Raw genomic sequence first — 20,676 nt, 5'->3', positions numbered from 1 at the left:
TCCCTTTATTTAAGAAAGAATATGTTGACATTGGAGGCAGTTCAAAAGAGGTTCACTAGGCTGATTCCTGGGGTGAAGGGGTTGACTTATCAAGAACAGCTAAATAGGTTAGGCCTTTATTCATTACAGTTTAGAAGAATGAGGGGTTATCTTATTGAAGATTCTGAGGGGGCTTTACAGGGTAGATGTTGAGAAGCTGTTTCTACTGCTGGGGGAATCTCAAACTAGGGGGCATAGTTACAGAATAAAGGGACACTGATTTAAAACGGAAATGCAAAGGAATTTCTTCTCTCAGACGGTAGTGAATATCTGGAATTCTCTACTCCAGAGAGTTGTGGGGGCTAGATTACTGAAAGTATTTAAAGAGGAGGTAGATAGATCTTTGGAATATCGGGGGGTTGAGGGCTATGAGACGCTGGCACGAAAGAAGAGTTGAGGCCTAGGGCAGATCAGCCATGATCTTATTGAATGGCGGGACAGGCTTGAGGTGCCGAATGGCCTACTCCTGCTCCTATTCCTTATGTTCTTACAGGATAGCCATAAATGCATCTTCTTCTGGCAGGTGGGACATAACAAGTGGTCTGCCACAGGGATCAGTGCTGGGACCTCAACTTTTTACAATTTATATAAATGACTTAGATGGAAGACAGATGGCACACTTGCTAAGTTTGCTGATAACACAAAGGTAGGTGGGAAAGTAAGTTGTGAGGAGGTCATAAGGAGGCCACAAAGTGTCATAGATAGGTTAAGTGAGTGGGCAAAGGCCTAGCAAATGGAGTATAATTTGGGAAAATATGAAATTGTCCATTTTGGCAGGAAGAATAAAAAAGAAGCATATTATCTAAACGGTGAGAGATTGCAGAGCTCTGAGATTCAGAGAGATCTGGGCATCTGAGTACATGAATCACAAAAGGCTAGTATGCAGGTACAGCAAGTAATCAGGAAAAGCTACTGGAATGCTATTGTTTATTGTGAGGGGAATTGAATACAAAAGTAGGGAGGTTATGCTTCAGTTGTACAGGGCACTGGTGAGACCACATCTGGAGTATTGTATACAGTATTGGTCTCCTTATTTAAGGAAGGATGTTAATGCATTAGAAGCAGTTTAGAGAAGTTTTATTAGGCTAATACCAGGAATGGGCGTGCTGTCTTATGAGGACAGGTTGGGTTTGTATCCACCGGAGTTTAGAAGAGTAAGAGGTGACTTGATTGAAACCTTTTAAATCCTGAGGGGTCTTGACAGAGTGGATGTGGAGAGGATATTTCCTCTTATGGGAGAATCTAGAACTAGGGGTCACGGTTTAAAAATAATGGGTCACTCATTTAAGACAGAGATGAAGAGAAGTTTTTTTTCTCTCAGAGGGTTGTGAGTCTCTGGAACTCTCTTCCTCAAAAGGCAGTGGAAGCAGAGTCTTTGAATATTTTTAAGGCAGAGCTAGATAGACTCTTGATTAACAAGGGGATGAAAGGTTATCAGGAGTCAGTGGGAGGTTACAACCAAATAAACCATGAACTTCTGAATGGCGGAGCAGGCTTGAAGGGCCGAGTGGCCTACTCCTGCTCCTAGTCCATATAATCGTGTGCATGTTCATATTAGCCCTACTCCTCCGCACTTCTCCCATACCCACGATAGCTTTTCCTTTTCACAGGTATATTACCTTTTGAAAATTACTACTGAATCTGCTGCCTCAGGCAGTGTATTCCAGATCAGAAAAAAAATCCTCATCTTCTGCCAGCTCTTTTGCCAATCATCTTAAAGCTGTGTCCTCCAGGTACTGATCCACCCTTTGGTATGAACAGCTTCTCCTTATTTGCTATACTGGAACCTCTCACAATTTTGAACACATCTGTTAAATCTCATCTAACCTTTCTCTGTTCTAGTCTTCCCACATAAATATAATTCCTTTATCCTGGTATGATTCTGGTAGATCTCCTTTGTGCCCTCTTCAAGGCCTTGACGTCCTTCCTAAAGTATGGTGCCCAGCATTGGACACGAAGGGGTAGAAACTCATCTTGGGTGCTAGCGCTAAAGCGGTGGCAGTGAACTGGCCACGCACTCTACTCTCGCCCAATATTCAGTCCATTAAACTGCAATAGAACTGAATTTCAAGTGGGGAATTTAATAGGCAGATAATTTGATATAGTCCGTTCTGTGCTGCCATCCAAGATGAACGTCTATCGCAAAACTCCAGCTGATACCTAACCAGTGAAGGTTTAGCAGAACTTCCATTATTTCAAACTGTATGCCTCTATTTATAAAGCCACGTATCTCATGTGCTTTATTAACGGCTTTACCATCCTTTAAATATAGACTTGTAAAAAGCACATTATACTTTTAAATAATTTTCTACATTATGTTTTAAAAATGACACAGCAACTGATTTTTTGTGTAATAAAACGTTCATAGCAAACTGTGGCTGTTAAGTTAGTTTGTAAGTTTCAGTAATGTATGTTCAGAAACGTAATGTTTGTAATGATAGTCATAAATCTAGAATTTAATAAAAGAAACGAGTGCTTTTTGTGTATCAAAGCTTATGGGCCGATTGTACTTAAGGCATGTTGGCCAACAATCACCTGCTTCACTGAAATATGGAACCTACCATACACATAAAACACAGAAGGCCATCCAGTGTATTGCACTAGAATCCCAGCTAAAGGCATAGCAACAACAGCTCCAGCATATGAACCTGCAAGAAGATCAGCGTGAAATCAATATGCAAGTAAGATCCCAAGCAAAGGTTGTACTGCAACATTTTATTCATTAAAAAAATAACTTACAGGGGGAAAAAAATGCTAATTACCACAAAATGAGGTAGTTGCCAGCCTGCTTCTCTCTAATGGTGGAGCCCATTTACTCCAAATGCCATGGCAGGCTGGATACGTGACTCCCTGCAAACATACATCAGTTATGTTTTTACACAGAGTGGAAGTGCCAAACAAGTCTGTAATTTATCAGTCATCTAAGTAAAAAGCAATAAGTTTTATTCTTTTAAAATTGTTGACGCAGACAAAATCAAGATGAAAGCAACACTCAAGAATTTTAGGAGGTGTGAATATGTTTTGAAGTTCAGTTACTATTATATTTCCAAACAATAACAAGTTATGTATCAAGTTTAACTTTATCTTTTTTGTAAAAATAAACCCGTACGCAACCAGATATCTGTATTCCTACAAAATATTCTGCAAGAGCCAAATGAATTGTAATACTAATTCAAATATATGCATGCTGTTACAGCTATTAGTTTCCAATTAGTTCAGAAACATGACAATATATAATCTAGTACAAAACATTAACAAGTCAAAGGTTAAAATGAACAAAAAGAAAGATTGCAATTGCTGGGAATGAAAATACACAATAGATCAGTCAACGTTTGGAAAGAGGGAAAACAGGTCACGGTGTTATGGGAGTGCCATTTTCATCAGCTTAAATGGACAATGCTTAAAGGACGTGCTGTAACACATCAGAGGGAAGTGTAAGCTTTTGAGAGCTTACTGCATTGTATTGCGAGCACTCTATGGGATTCTGTGGATTAATCAGTGTGGCTCCTGTACCCCAGGAGAGTCAAACATACCTCTACCAGTCCCTGCAGGATCCTGACGAACATCACGAAACCATAGTGCACTTTAGCTGCAGATGGGATGAGCATATTGAGAGTGGAGGTGAGAAAGATGGCAGCGCCAAATACTCTGAAACATAGCACCAGAAATATTCCCATTATACACATTCTACTTACAGGAATGTAATGTTTATTCATTCTTTCCAATATTAGTCTCTGAAATACAGTGTCTCCAGTTAAGATATTTCACTCGGTTACGTCCAGTATTCTGTACAATGAATATTTTCATAAACCATCCACACATTGTACAAATGCATTGGGGTCTCTAACAGGGTGATAGTTTTAAGAGTGCTGCTGTTATCCCCCGAATGGCAGAGTAATTAGATAACAGATTTTAAAATGTTTCAATTACTATGTGGTTAATATCAAAAAATAGTCGCTTGGTAGTACAGAAATGGAATATTGTTGAAAAGGGAGGCATGTTGCTGATGCTTTTTTTCTTGCACTCATTGGGACAAATGCAAGAATAACAAATTTCAAATGCTCACAACAATTGATACTACAGGAGAAAAGGGGTGCTGATTGGTTGGAAAGTTGACTCTGATTGGCTGAGGCATTGCCAAGGAGAAAGCTCCCCAAGCTCCCAGATAATTCAAAAAATGTGCAAGGCTTGAACATGTTCCTTTTGTTTGCAGAGAATGGGTCCTTGTGTATGAACATATGTCACTTCTAGCAAGCATAAATAAGGCAAAGGGCTAGCAAAAACAAATATTGATGTGCTGGTGTCAGATAGACAGGCCACAGCAATCAGAATGGTGAACTTCCAGTGGTGGTGTTGGGGCCATGGGGGCAGCCATTTCCATTGGGGAGACCATTCCATGGGCCAGGAAGACAGTCCCCCAAAAGAAGCCACCGGAAGGCTGCCTCAATGAATCTAGCAGACTCATCATGTGAAGGGGACCATTCTAACGCCGGTGAAATCCCAGTGGGGTCATAAAATGGCCATCAATAGGCCAATTAAGTATCTTAATAGGCCACGTGGATCCAATCAGTGGGAAGCTGCTCTTCCCACATTTGATAATATTCTGTAGTAGTGGAACATGTCGGGCTTCCCTCCTGACTCCTTCCGCCTGCATTTTTACCACCCTCCCAACCTTCCAGCCCCTCTCCAAAGGTCTGATAAAATTCAACCCATGAACTGCAATGCTTCTTTGGACATCTACTGATTCTAGCTTTTCATCATTTAGAAAGTACTCTGTTTATCCATTTTAGATCCGAAGTGGATGACCTCACTTTTGCCTACATTGGAAATCACTTGCCATACTTTTGACCCCCATTCACTTAATCCATAAATATCTATTTGTAATGTTATGCTCCCATCTAAACTATTTACAATGCCACCTATCTTTGTGCCGTCAGCACACTTGGATATGTGGCTTCCAACACCATCTATGTTGTTAATAAATATGATGAACTGTTGAGGTCCCGACATAGATCCTTGCAGGACACCACTTGTCACATCCTGCCAATCTGAGTATTGCCCTTTACCTCTACTCTCTGACTCCTGCCATTCAGTCAAAGAATTTTCTATATAAAGACAGAAAATGCTGGAAAAACTCAACAGGTCTGACAGCATCTGTGGAGAGAGAAACAGAGTTAACGTTTTGAGTCCATATGACCCTTCTTCAGAGCTAAAGAGAAGTAGAAATGTGAAGTAGAAGCAGAAATTTCTCTGTCTCTGTACCTCTGAAGAAGGATCAGACAGACTCGAAACGTTAACTCTGTTTCTCTCTCCACAGATACTGTCAGACCTGCTGAGTTTTCCCAGCACTTTCTGTTTTTATTTATGATTCCCAGCATCCACAATATTTTGCTTTTATTAAAGAATTTTCTAACTAGGTTAATAATTTGCCTTCAATTCCATAAGCTTCAACTTCTGCTGACAATCTTTATGAGGCGATTTATCAAATGCCTTCTGGATATCCATCTTAATAATATGCATAGACATTCCTGTGTCTACTACTTTACTCATCTCTTTAAAAAATTCCTGTCAGATTGTCAGGCATGATATACCCTTTACAAATGATGAAGCGAGGCAAATGTCATTCTTGTTTCTCAGGACTTGACAATGACCCTTTACAAGTCCATGCTGGCTGTCTCTGATCAGCTGAAAATTTTCGAAATGTCCAGTCACACTATCCTTAATTATAGACTGTAGCAAATTCCAGACAGCAGCTGTCTGGCTGACTGGCCTATAATTTCTTAGTTTCATTCGTTCACCTTTCTTGAATAGCAAAGTGACATGTGCAGTTTCCCTGAATCAAGAAAACTTCAGAAGATTATTGTTAGGGCATCTGCAATGTTATCACTTACTTCCTTTACATCCCTTGGATGAAATCTATCTGAGCATAGGAACTGGAGTAGGTAATTTAACCTTTCGAGTCTGTTCTGCCATTCAATGAGATCATGGCTGATCTGGACCTGGGGGTTTGCCACTCTTTCATCCCTGTGATTTTGCTTACATTAATTTGGTGAGTTCCTGTTCCTGGTACAATATTAGTGTCTTTGAGATCCCTGCCATGCTATCCTCTTTTGCTGAGACATGGTCAGCCTGTCTGCCATTTCCTTATTTTGATTTATATCACCATTATCATTTTTCTCACATTGTTCCTGCCCATCCACTTTTTCCTAATATTAAAAAAGCTAAAAGAATTGTATTGATTTTGATATTCCAGAATCTGTGCGGGTTTTTGCATTTTTGTATGCTTTTTCTTCTAGCTTTATGTTGTCTGTGGCCTTTTTTTTGGCAAGTAAGGCTTTTATCCCTTAGGGGAATAAATTGTTTCCATATCACTGAGATTCATTTTGGAACATCTCCGAGTGTTTTTCTATAATATTACTTATAAACAGATTTGCAAAGTTTACATAGTCTCTGTCTCATCACATTGAAGTCAACTTAAATAAATCTAGAAACTTAATATCTTTTTTTGTGTTTCTCTCTTTCAAATACTGCATTGAACTTGATCATATTGCAATTGGGTAGGGTAGTGAGTTAGGTAAATGTTCATGCACATTAGGCTGTTAACTAAATCTGGCTCATTACTCATTACTAAATCTAATATGGCATATCCTTTTGTTGGTTCTAGGACATATTGGCCCAGATCTTCCAAACAGGATTGGAAACCCTACTACCTACCTTGATCAGACAAAAAAATTTACACATTTATCTTCCTCCAATTTTTTTGGCCAATCTTCTGAGGGAGGGTCCTGCAGAACTGACTCAGTGCAGCAAACCTCCGATGGAGCAATGCAGAGGATCAGCACAGAAGCCAGGCCGCCATTTTCACGACACTAGTTGCCAATTTCCAGTAAGTAAAGAGTTTAAATGGCCCAAAGCTTCTTTGAAAAGCTATGGAGAGAAGGTAAGTGGGTAAGGGGTAGAGTGGGTAAGAGGGTAGGATGGGTGAAGGGGTAGGGTAGTGAGGTAAGTGGGTAAGGTGGTAGAGTGGGTGAGTGGGTATGGCGGATGGGGGTACAGGGTGGGTAAGAGGGCATGGTGGATTAGGTAAGTGGGAAGGTGGTAGGATGGGTGTGGGAGCAGGGTGGGTAAGGTAAGTGGGTAAGGGGTAGAGTGTCAGGTGGGTGGGGTGTGAGGGTGGCAGCTGGGTAGGGTGGTCAGTGGGTTGGACAGTAGGAAGGATGGTAAAATGGTGGCAGAAGGCATCAGGAGGGAAGCCCGACATGTTCCACCACCTCAGAATATTATCAAAGGTAGGAAAAGCAGCGGCTCGGCTGCCCACTGATTGGAGGCATGAGGCCTATTAAGGTACTTAATTGGCCTAATGGCAGTAGGGTGGCAGGTGGGTTGGGTGGCAGTGTAGCAGGTCAGTAGGTGGGTCGAGGGGTAGTTAAGTCATGTTGGGAGGGAGTCAGGGTGGGCTTGTTAGCAGGTCGTGGGGGAGCCAGATGGTGGAATCAGGACAGGTTGGATCAAGGGGGAATGTCAGGTTGGGGGACTAGTCAAGTTGGGTCGGGGTGGGGGGCAGGGTAGTCAGGATTAGGTGGGAGTCAGATGTTCAGGCAATGTTGTGTGTTGGGGTCGGGTCGGGTCAGGTCAGGTCGGGAGGAGTCGGGGGATCAGGGGGATCAGGGGGTAGTCAGGTGGTTGAGGGGGGAGTCAGGGAATCTGTGTGAGTGATTGAGAGAGGTCAGCTGTATAGTTACCCAGGAGTTAGACTAGGTTTTTTTCTGTCTAACATTTCCTGGGTAGCTATCCAGGTAAATAAGTCAGAACGGTCCAAGGTCTCCAACTTCAACTCAGAGGTGGGAACTTTTTCAGAGGGTCCTGGGGAGCAAGGGAATTGCCCATTGGAAGTTCAAAATTCCTGGGCAGTTCTCATGTAATTTCTCATGGACTTCCAAAGGGTGACATAGTGCATCACCCGGGTATGCAATAAGTGAAGTGACGTAGGAGCAGAAGTAGGCCATTTGGCCCATCAAATCTGCTCCGCCATTCAATGAGATCATGGCTGATCTGATAATCCTTAACTCCACTTTCCAGCCTTTTCCCCATAACCCTTGATTCCCTTAATCCAGAGACGGGAAGATCTGGCCCATTATTGCAAGAAAACTATCCTGAACGCATTCAATAAATTTTCTGCCTTTCTGACTTGAAGTAGGCTTCTTATCCCAATATATACGCAAGTTAAAATTGTTAATGGTTAGTTGATTATGTAGTTAAAGATACATAGGTGATGGGCATTGTTTTATTAAGGGCTGAGAGCACTAATAAGGAGGGATGGCCTGTACCCTGAGTTAGTAATAAGGATGCAGAGGTCTGTAATGCTGCTTCCTGCAAATAAACCTATTATCAAAGGAAAAATAACTGTGTCTTGTTTTGTGCTCTACCACCTAGCTTGGATCCGCATCACCTAAAGGTGAAGATCGGAAATTAAAGATTTTTTTTTCAGACAGAAGGCTATAATCAGAGTTACTTTGAAGAAGAGTGGCTGAAACCAAGTATAAAGTGTTGGGGTACGATTACCCACCACTGTACCCTCAATCTGCACTTTATGACCAGTGGCAAAATAGAATGGTTAAGTCGACACAGGTCATAACTTTACTGAAAAGAAAACAAGGTATGGCCTTGGCATTGTCAGTTCCTGGCAGAATCTGCAGCAAAGTTTTTTTTTAAGAACTGGATGCTCGTCGGTTAGATACTGATGAAGGTTTGTGTATTCTAATAAGTTTCATGGATAAAATTGATAAGAAAGATGATCTAAATGCCTACAGGGCATGATCAGACTTTGATAGACTTAGAAAGATGTTTGGAACAAATGGGACATTCAGCAGTGTCACAAAAATGGAGGAGTCAATGCTCATGATATTTCGAGACCGCTCGGACATGGGGTGAAGATGTCAATATGCAGAATCGCAGACAAAAGAAATGAGGATGGAGACCTCATTGGCAAATCTGGCAGATGACAGAAATGGAATAATAACAGAAGAATGAGTCCCAAGGATACCCGGGGAATTGTTAACAGGTGTCGGGGAATTGTTAACTGGTGTTTCAGATGTGGTTTGGAATATCATCATGCAGGAAATTGTCCAAATTAGAACAACAGAGTTTTCAAGGTGATGCACAAGGTTCAGAAGGGGAAGATGATGATATTGATCAGTCTGAGAGAGGTGTCTTGGTCACGAGAAGCTTCAGTCTGGCAATGTGTACTGGTCATAGGTTCATTTAATTGAGCTGTGCTGGACAATGGTTGCATATCCACAGTGTGCGGGACGAATTGGTTGAAGTGGTATTTAGATTCAGTCAGTAGTGAGGATTGAAACAGGTCAAGGAATGTGAAAGCTCTGCTTGTTTCGGGTTTGGAGATGACAACACTTAAGGTCACTGAAAAGAGTGGTGATTCCATGTCGAATAGCATAATAATGAATTAGCACAGATGTAGTATCTAGTATCTACCGTTGCTGCTGAGCAAGACATCCACGAAACAAGACACAGACCTTTCCTTTGACAGTAGGTTTATTCCCAGGAGGCAGCATTACGGACATCTGCCTCCTATCTGCTAACTCTGTCCCAGCCATACCTCTTTTTTCAAGTGCTCTCAGTCCTTAATCAAACAATGCCCATTACCTGTGTATCTTATCTCACCACCACCATCTCAAGGGCAATTCGGGATTGGCAATAAATGCTGGCATCGGCAGAGAGGCTCAAATGCAAGAATGATTAAATTATTTTTTAAAAGGTGTAGCACTGATGCTCGCATGTGTTGTCTGGGTTACTGTTCAGTGAATAACTATCACAATAATGGATGATTAAATATCATAATAATGAATGCATACTAACAGTTATGCACTGCGTTTCATTTGATTCCCTTTTACCATGTCGGTTTGAGTTTATGTGATGGGGAAGGGCTTGGCGTATAACTGTTTGTATTGATTAGATGACCATTGCAAACCTGCACGTAGTTAAAGCAGATCTCCCGAAAACATTCATTCCAAATCTGCGCCAAGCTCCTTGAAGTTTCAGCCGGTGATTCACATCACACTTTGCCACAGCTGTGACCACCGGCGAATGCTTTATTCTACACCCCCTCCCCCTCCAAACCCTTCCCCCAAAAAGAAGAATCTCCGAGTAAATCATTCAAATTGTAAAAAAAAAAAAATCTCATTATCTGAAATGTAAATTGGATTGCCTTCGAACATATGGCGTGGCGATATTAAAAAAAAAAAATCCCAGGTGCTCCCCAAGATCCGAGATGTCTAATCTGTGCAACAGGAATGGATTTTAACTGTCCAACGTGTATTTCAACAAAGCATGAAATACACAAAAGGCGAATTGAGAGACACAAGGGTTTTAATATTGAAATAATGTTATAACATATTACAGGGTCTATACTTATTGGTCAATCAGAATACATTGGTAGATTATTCAAATTTCTGCCGACTGGGTATGCAAAGGGGAAACTGATGAAGGCTTTGTCTGTACACTGGCACATTTAAACTTTTTTTTTAAACTAAAGTACAATGAATTCTGAAACATGCCGAACCCAAAGCCTGCCCAAGAATCCCAATGTCAAAGCCTAGTCCCGATTATTAATTCTTGGTAAGATACCTATATCACTGGTTGAAAAGAAGACAAAATGTAAGGGCCGCAGGGAAAGGGCGGGGGAGTGGCACAAGGTGGATTGCTCCTTCAGAGAGCCAGCACAGACACGATGGGGCGAATGGCCTGCTTCTGTCTGTAATCATTCTGTGATTTCGATACTCAATGTTATTGTTTGGATGCATTTAAGTGCACAAACCTCGCTAAAATTGAGTTGGGTTTGACCGAATCGTTAGTTCAGGAGTTTAGTTTGTGAATAAACCAATTAAGCTATGTATCTTTAATATGTAAATTGCCAAGAGGACAGGTAAAGAGAGATAAAAACAGAAAATGTTGGAAAAACTCAGCAGGTCTGACAGCATCTGTGGAGAGAGACACAGAGTTAACGTTTCGAATCTGTATGACTCTTCTCCAGAGAGAGATGGCGGTGGTGGGGACGGATAGTTGGGTAGATAGATCGTTATGACAACATTTCACACCTTGCTTCTTTTGTGAGGTTTAGGCTACATTGAATGAAATGTATGGAACCAAATACTTTAATTTTAGCAGTTCTGCATTTAACGCCAGTGCTCATTTTGTTTTACTAACCAGTAACTTTAATTAAAGTGAATGTTTAAACACTGGGTTGCCTGTCCACACCAAGCCATTACCACAGGAAGTGGAGACTGCATTGAGGGTTCGCCTTTCGAGATGAAATTGCAACGTGCTGTGTTCCTACCGCCTACACGCTGAGGACCAACTGCACTCTGACCAACAAAGGTGAATCGGATAAAATAAACGAACCAGTAAAACTATTTTGTCTCCGCTCCTTTGAACTTTGAGGCAGATTGGAGGCTCTCAGGACAGCCTCCCTCACGAAATTACAGCCACAAACTTCCGAGTAAAGGATAAGTAACAGCATGTTTCCATGGTAGATTAAAGCAAACTGTTTCCAGCTCTCCTTTCACTTTTCAAAGGATTGAACAATCGAGAATACAAGAGAAAGGAAACTAGACTATTCCTTGTACACCTAATTTTAAAATTATTTTTTTAATTTACATTTATTTTGAATGCCTTTACATACGCAAAATACTGCGGATACTAGAAATCTGAAAAAAGATTTTCGACACAGAATCTATATTCTGTAAATAAATAAATTGCCTACTGTTCCACCTACTCGCAGTTCAATCTTACTGTTGAAATTTTGAAATATCCAATAATTATGCAAATACTTCGCTGTCGTCAGTGGACAATAAACCTTTGCACCAATGACTAAATATTTAATGAATGTAAATACATATCACATTCATCGGTGACTTGGGAATGCAGCTTCTCCATTTCCAGACGGCGGCTAGACAACAAATAGAACTGGTGTCCGCGGTGTCCTAACCTTTTTACAAATAGACTCCCATCCTCATGTGACCTGGTGACGTTCACATGCCAAACAATCAAACCGAGGGCATTTTCTATACAGACACTGACGGGTTGGAAAGAATTCTAACCACCGGTTCACTGCAGTGCGCCCAACTCAAAAGTAGGAATTCGTAAAATGATTACCAAATCATTTTTAAAATGTTTTTAAAAAAAAGAACTTCAGGTCTTATGCGAGCGCGATGTCAAACATCAATCCCGCATCATGCAAAGGGTAAAGGTGTGCCGACGTGAGGAACTTCTGTACACATTAGCATCACCTGTAGCAGCCTCGGGGTGCAGCAGTAATTCAACACCTTTACATAGGGAAGCCAGTTCAATGTGGGAACATTGTTAGACTTCATCACTGGGTTCTGTTGCCTGACATGTATTCAGATCCTCACTGCAACCTCCGCTGATGTAAACCCCAAGCCCAAGGTCGCTTGCATTACTATTAAAGACCACTATATACTGAATATTTCCACACACCCCGCAACGCCCCCCTCCTCCCCCCACCCCATTTAATTGAATGAAATCAAAAGGCCTGAGAAGCTTTTAGATCAACTGCAATTTAATTATTACAACACGGCTATTTTATTTTAACCCACTCAGGCTGTAATTGTACTTCGTTCATGGTTTGACATGGGCACATGCATAGATACGCAACTCATCAGTTGGATGAGAGTTATACTGTCTCTCCACTCAGTTCGAAAAACAATCGCTCGCTTACCAAACATGCAAAGATCATTCGCATGGCGATGCACGCACAAGCGAACCTTCGCTGACAATTGTAACAATAGCCCTTCATTTAGAAAGGTTTTCTAAATTCCATTTGAATTGCACGGTCTTCCACAACAAAGTACATCCTCTCGCTCAACTGTCCGAGATACTACTCGTATTAATATTTAAATAGCCTTAACATATGATCTCTGCTTCTAAATGAAGTAGACGAAGAAATCAGCTGATACAATTATTGGAATATAAATGGATATTTTCTACCAGTGAAATTGTATGTTTTTTGAAGTTGTATTTTTTTGAAAAAGAAAATAACCTTAGTGAGTTTAACAATATTTTACTGTTCAACACTATTTTCCAGGTTTATCGATTTGTCTTTGAACGGCTAAAAATGGCTGAACGGTAATAAAATCTAAAATAAAAACAGAGCATGCTAGAAAAACTCAGCAGGTCTGTCAGCGTCTGTGGAGAGAGAAGCAGAGTTAACGTTTCGGATCTGTAAGACTTCTTCAGAGCTGGAGAGGTAGAAATATGATGGGTAATAAAATATCCTTAAAATATCCAATAAAATAAAATATAAAGGTGATAGAATCTGTACCGTCACCCAACCAAATAAGTAACAATAGTCCTTCGTATAAATTATTTCTTAAAACTGGCTTGTAACTTCAGTTTATGATAATTAAAGTTTGCACATAAAAGACCAATCAATGAACAGTGCAACATGTCATAGAAAGCCGAAAATCGTTGCCTTCCTAATAAAGTGATCCGGCTGTCACGGTCACCGTAACACTGTCCACAAGCAGGGAACAGATGTGCAACTGGAACCCACCTTTAGCACTATTCCATATTTCATCTGTCTATAAAACAGCATATCATAAAACACCTGAAATTGAAATGTTATTGCTGGACTACTCAAGGTTCGTCCTCAAGATTGCAGAACCTCCCTCGGGCCTCGGGCATAAATTTTTGGATACATCAGCAAAAACCGAGAAAGCGATTGAGTGATGCCAGCAATGTATCTGCGCCACTAATCTGAGCCTTAATCCAATATAAAATGCTTTGTCTCAAATTAACAAAGGACTCTCGTTAAGGATTGGAATGGGCCGATTTTGTGGTGCCAATAACCGCGACGCATTCAACAATCGCCCCTACTGACTGTCGGGGACGATCTGCAAATTCAGGCAGACACACCTTGGCACTTCTGTGCGCACATTCCAGTATTAACAGTAAAATAGTGTTAAATTTACTAAGATTATTTTCTTTTTCAAAAAAATGTTATGGTTTACCAACTAAAGCTACTCCAGAGGGTCCATTACTTCAAACGGCTAGATGGAATTTAATTTCCGCCAACCCCATGGAGGGGATTTGAATCTATGTCCCCACGGCTCAGGGCTCTGGATTATTAGTCCAGTGACAATGCCACTACACCACCTTCAAACAGCGAGCACGAATTTGAACTAATTGCCCACTAATTATGAATGAATTACACTATATTAAAAAATTACACCTGTATTGCAGGCATAAGGGGAGCTGCTGTCAATTTAAAAATACCTAATGAGCTGGCCCACACCAGAAAGGAATTACAATGGATTTTTAAAAAAGAAATATTTTAAAAGCCTGATAAATCTTGTAAAAAAAGTTATGACTTTTTAGCATGATTGTTAAACTTTTAAATATTATTAAAATGATTTACCTGATCAAAACTACTGTTTTTTAATATGTAAATTTGTAAGTTGCAAAAATGTGTACATTTTTAATTTTGCAAAGTTTTTTGGGTATGTTTACTTTTTTTTAATTGTCTATTGAATCTAATTTTCCAATTAGATTTTTACTGCAGCAGCCTGCTTTATACAGTTATTGTGGTGCAATGACTGTAAGGAGTCCACAACTGCCTGATATTTCACCTACACTGTGAAATGCTGCTGGTCCTCACTGCAGCGGACGTCAGAGGGAATCCTCCCTCAAGGCAACTGAAATTATTTCCATGGGGATCACAGTAGGTAGGTAGGCAGATAAATTGATTCAATGACAGTGCTGAGGGCCTGCCTATTTTCTTTGTTAAAAGTGAATGTAGATTGATTGTGCATAATGGCATTGGGAGGAGTAACTCAAATTCAAAATTTGCGGGAATTGCCTGAAGGGACGCTCTGATTTTATGTCTGGGGACCGCAACATAACTGTTCATTTTATTCAGTTTTCTAATGAGTGTGGAGCTGGCACTAACTTGGTTATTCATCAGTATCTTTATGTTATCTTTATTGGATTTCTGAAGTACATCAAGGTGAAAGATGAACTCATGCTTATGACATGAGGATGGAGGAAATTATCTTTGCAATTTATCACAGTCACCTTTAAAAACATGGTTGCAAGCTGTTGTGTGAAAAAATGATTACATAGTTCAACTTTAGATTTGGGGGTGGATGGATGGATGCCTATTTACTTTAGTGAGAAATGCCTACATTAGAAAGTATAGCAAAGACGTAGGAGGAAGTATGAAATGAAGATTAAGAAATCAAGCTTAGAGTATAACTGGTTAGAATGAGAAAGGTTATGCTTGACAAAAGGAAATTACTAAATAAGAATCTAAAAATAAGGATTACTGCAATTTTGTTCCTTTTCAGTGTTCATGCTGATAGAGGATTAGCATGTTACTGGAGTATGATGGGCATTTTTTTATCCGTTTGTGGAAAGCTGATCTTGCCTGGCAACAGCATTTGTTGCCCATCCTTAATTGCTCTTGAGAAGGTGGTGGTGGTGAACTGCCTTATTGAATCACCACAGTCCAATTGGTGTAGGTACATTGAATGTGATGTTAGGGAGGGAGTTCCAGGTTTTTGACTCAGCGACAGTATAGGAATGGCGATATAGTTCAAGTCAGGATGGTGTGTGACTTAGGGAGGAACTTGCAGGTGCTGGTGTTCCCATATGTGTGCTGCTCTTGTTCTTCTAGGTGGTAGAACTCACAGGATTGGGAGATACTGTTGAGGGGGTTGGGGAATTGCTGCAGTCCATCTGGTACATGGTGCACACTGCTGCCATTGTGCATCAGTGGTGGAGGGAGTGAATGTTTAATATGGTGAATAGAGTGTTGATCAGGTGAACTGCTTTGTCCTGGATAGTGTTGAGTTTCTTAAGTGTTCTGATCCAAGCGAGTGAAGAGTATTTAATCATACTCATCACTTGTGCCTTGTAGATGGTGGACTGACTTTGGGGAATCAGAAGGTGAGAGAAGGTGCAGAGACCCCAGCCTGTGACCTATTGTTTTAGCCACAGTATGTAATGGCTGGTCCAGTTAACTTTCTGATCAAAGGTTATCCTAGGATGATGAGTGTTGGAAATTCTGTGATTGTAATACCATTGAACTTCAAGAAGAGATGGCTAAGTAGACCTTTGTTGGAGATGATCATTGCTTGGTACTTCTGTGGTACGAATGCTACTGCCATTTATCAGCCTAAGCCTGAATGCTGTCTGGGTCTGGTTGAATGCGGGCATGGACTACTTCAGTATCTGATGAGTTGTGCAATCATCAGTGACTATCCCCACTTCTGACTTTATGGCAGGGTGGCTGGGGGTGGGGGAGGTGGGGAGGCAGAAGGTCATTGATGAAACAGCTGAAGATGATTGAGCACTTAAGAACCCCTGTAGCAATGTCCTGAGACTGAGATGATTGGCCTCCAACGATCACAACTATGTCACAATGTGCTAGGTATGACACCAGTAAGTGGAGAGCTTTCCTCCCCATTCCCATTGGCTTCAATTTTGCCAGGGTTCATTGATGCCACACTTGGTTAAATGCTGCCTTGATATCAATGGCAATAACTTTCACCTCACTGCTGGAATTCAGATTTTTTATCCATGTTTGAACCAAGGCTGTAATTAGGACAGGAGCTGCGTGGCCCTAACATAATCCAAACTGAGCATTATTGAGCAAGTTATTATTGAACACAGTCAATGACACCCTCCATCATTTTGCTAATGATTGAGAATAGATTGATGGGACAGTAATTGTCTGGAATGTATTTGTCCTGCATTTTCTGGGCAAGACATGCTTTGGGAATTTTTCATAGTGTCAGATAGATGCCAGTGTTGCCGCTGTAGCACAGCAGCTTGAATAGAGGTGCACCTGGTTTCATTTTTTTAGTGTGTGGGAAAAGGCAAATAATGGCCTGAGTTGAGTGTCGATATTATTTTTGCATAATTGGCTTGAAATATTTAGATTGGCTGTGTCTTTGATAAGACAGGATTTGTCAGTAAAAAATAATAATTTATTGGAGATTTTGGGAGCAATAAATATGTTAGTCTAAATCTGATATGTCAGTGTAAATCTGAGATCTAGATCAATAATTTGATACTGTGGCAGGCAAAACATAAACAACATAAGAAATGGAAACCTCTGTTGGGATAAAGCAGTGCAGAAAAGGGCAGAGCATCTTTAGGAGGCTTCTGGCTGCCTTTAGGTTTAATGGCATGATCGGAATGAAGCATTAGAAAAATAAAAGAATTGAAAAAAGGGTAAAGGTTTCAATAGCTCAACAACCAAAAAAAACACTAATACTGATTGAATATTCAAAATAAGCCTTGTACGCAAGTATGCATTTTGTGCGCATCTGTGAGCTTGTGTATGTCTCTGTTATGTGTTGGTATGTTGTTTGTTGATGACTGTGTGTATGGCAGGAAGGAGTTGGAAACCTAAATGACGCTCAAAACTACAAAATGGGATTGTAAGGACAACTACTTAATGCATTTATCTGAAATTTCTCCCTGCACTCTTTTAATGGAGGTGTTTAAAAATAATTTATTGTAAATGGTTTAATGCCTCTGTTCCAATAAAGATGTAAGCATTCATGCCCATTATTTCAGTATAATTTCAGGTTTCAAGTGCTTTGTCCCTCCACTTCATACTTGCAGATCTGAAGTTTCCACAATAAAAATGACGAGCATCTTCCTATTTTTTTCATTGTCTATTAATTTATCAATTCACATATTTCCTCACCATTTTTCAGAAGATTTGGGGGGTGGTACTTGCAAAAATATGCTTGTTATTTATAATAAATGTCAGCACACAATTATTGAGATATCAAAAATGAAGTTAATTATTAAAGCACTACAATGAAACATTTGAGTTATACTTCAACAAGTTCCTTTGTTAGTTATCTAAATACCTCAACGATATTTGCAACACATTGTCCTTTCCTCATGAAATAATTCAAACAACAGCCTTTGTCTTTGTTTAGAAAAAAGCAGCTCATCTCCTGAATCTGAAAAATGGCACTGTTTACTGATTTTATTGGGCCAGGACAGTGATGGAGGATGGTAAATAGGCATTGGTGGAGGGTGGTGAGTAGGTATTGGTAGAGGGTGGTGAGTAGGTATTGACGAAGCATGGTGGGTAGGCATTGGTGGAGGATAGTGAGTAGGTATTGGCAGAGGATGGTGAGTAGGTATTGGTGGAGGATAGTGAGTAGGTATTGGTGGAGGATGGTGAGTAGGCATTGGCAGAGGATGGTGAGTAGGTATTGGTGGAGGGTGGTGAGTAGCTATTGGCCTTTTTTCTTCCAGAAACAATCTCCCAATTTTACAAAGTGATGATTGGAATTGTGATGTGCCAGTTTTCAAGGAACAATAAGTCATCTGGGTTTTCGCTTCTTCAGCCACGTTGTCCAGAAGCGGGTCAAGGAAATCTTACTAAAGGCCTTGTTGGCACATTGAAATTCCACATATTTGCATGCGACTTCTATTGATAACTAGTGTACACTCCACAACGGGCTGAATGAAGTTTCCATCATTAATGTCAATCTATTGGCTATTTAACTGCTTGAAGAGTGTCTGACTTGAATTTTATCCCACTATCAATTCCCACTAAAAAGTTGCGTTTCATACAATTGTTCATTGGAAAAGTGCACTCAGCTGCTATTTTCATAGAAGCTATTACAATACAATCTTTCTCCCCACCCCTTCAACTTTTTAATATATCACACATCAGTCACAGTGCCATTCTGCGTATAACCCACGATGCTAGCTCTGTTGTTTCCTTGTTATCAATAGGTTATTATAAATAATTACATAATTGTGTGATTAAGTAACACTTTTTAATGTCTAAGTTATCCGCATGAATTGGCTCACTGGAATTCCCACCAGGTGAAACTCAACCCAAGCCAAAAAAAAATAAAGCGGCAGACCATTTTGATGAAATAGACAAAGATCAAGGATCACTGGAGTGATTTCCGGATGGAAATGTTATTTCATATTTCAGATTCGACAGGAATAACTAACTCAACTGTGTGTTTGCGGTTTATAATATTACTCGGAACTTTCAGTTTAGATTACAGTCTGCTGCTGACCCCATATTATCCATCACTCTTCCACATAATTAATCGTAATGTCAAATATAATAGCGGACTTCTAGCTATAAATACACTTCATGTATTCGGAATGAAGTTTGATCGAGTTATTTAAGTTTTAAATGCTGCGCTTCTGCTGATCCGAAAAACGCCAGTTCAGTGACTGACCCTTGGGGGATTGGGTTAAAGTTGAGAGCACAGATTATTTCTTCTAAAGGTGTATTTGTACATCTGATGAGACTACTTTTCACGCGTGGTTTTCCTCCGCAGGCACTGCTCATACTGGCGCTAGTTCATACACAGTCCAAGTGCTTTTCCTTCTCCAGGTGAAGGAATATTTCTTTCAGGAGGCAGAAAGGCTGCTTTAAAGGTGTTTTCTATCCTCCTGCCAATTAGTCTCTCTGAGCTGCTCAGTTACCTATTACTACACTGTTCACTTAACAAACCGGAGGCGGTAGTAAGATGCGCTCTTTCTCATTGGTAAACCGGAAGGGTCTCATTAAAGTTTTGTGATTGGACAATGATGCATTGCATCATGGACAACGTCACGAAGAAGGCGGGTCACTTGGGATGGAAGCGATTCGCATTCAAAAGCGGGAATATTGACTTTGAAGCCTAATCACAACCATTCCTTTCACCTCTTGGGGAAATTTCATACCTGAAAGTACGCGAGGAAGAAGATGAATGATTTATGAATGAACTCATTGGTAAGAATCCAACACTTGTATTAGTGCAGCGGTGATATTCACATGGAAGTAACCAGTGTAAGTTTACCGAACAAAAAGGTTCAGCATATTAGGAATTGATCAATCCCAAATTTGAACATCTCATTAATACCAATACATGACATACGCATTTAAATATCATAGTTAACATGTGATGCCTCCCTTTGTTGCGTTGTAAACAGCCAGGTGTGTGAACGCACAGTGAACATCAATTTTTAAAAGCGAAATTCATACTTTCGCTACAAAAAATTGTTCTCGTGAACAAATATACAGTATATAGTACAAGTATATTTATTCCACTTGGCATTGTTTTTCTCAGCAGGTTAACATTGTCACATAATCTAATGTACAAACCATACAGGAATAACAGAACAGGGCGCGGGACATCCCATAGTCATTGGGAAAAATCAAAGTAATGAACAATAGAGCTGAACTGTCGCAAATCTAAATGTAAAGGTTTGTTAATTCGATATTTCCAAAACTATTTCTCTAACTGTTGTGCCTAAATTGAATCTTACTTGTATAATGACTGAGATCAAATAGTACATTTATTGTCTTGCAGGTGTTATATCCTGATTGATTACACTTGGGCAACTGCCAAATACAAAGCTAAATAATTGTTGATAAAAATCAAGCGATTTTGTTTTTACAAGCTCTACGTGTCTAACACGCTCCAGTAAAACATTTGGGTAAGCGTGCAGCAATGAGCCATAACCAAAGGACGACAGGTTATTAAGTGATCATGATTCACGCATGTGGAATTTCCCTGCAGCGATATGGACATGAACATGTTGGGAAATGTGAATGAATTT

The 20,676-nt window shown here is 40.2% G+C and overlaps 1 protein-coding gene across 1 annotated transcript in view; it reads right to left on the bottom strand.

Moving 5' to 3' along the window:
* slc17a6a (solute carrier family 17 member 6a) overlaps positions 1 to 20,676 on the bottom strand; it is a 62,028-nt gene that overhangs the window by 35,378 nt on the left and 5,974 nt on the right. Inside the window, exons 4-6 of the mRNA XM_078549530.1 lie at positions 3,573 to 3,687; positions 2,802 to 2,889; positions 2,601 to 2,687 (exon numbers count right to left, since the gene is read on the bottom strand). Coding sequence (XP_078405656.1) covers positions 2,601 to 2,687; positions 2,802 to 2,889; positions 3,573 to 3,687 — 290 coding nt within the window. The remainder of the gene's footprint in view (positions 1 to 2,600; positions 2,688 to 2,801; positions 2,890 to 3,572; positions 3,688 to 20,676) is intronic.

The sequence above is a fragment of the Cetorhinus maximus genome, chromosome 9, assembly GCF_964194155.1.
Source record: "Cetorhinus maximus chromosome 9, sCetMax3.hap1.1, whole genome shotgun sequence".
Taxonomy (NCBI): domain Eukaryota; kingdom Metazoa; phylum Chordata; class Chondrichthyes; order Lamniformes; family Cetorhinidae; genus Cetorhinus; species Cetorhinus maximus.
The sequence above is the reverse complement of the archived record's forward strand: the minus strand, read 5'-3'. Positions and strand labels throughout refer to the sequence as shown.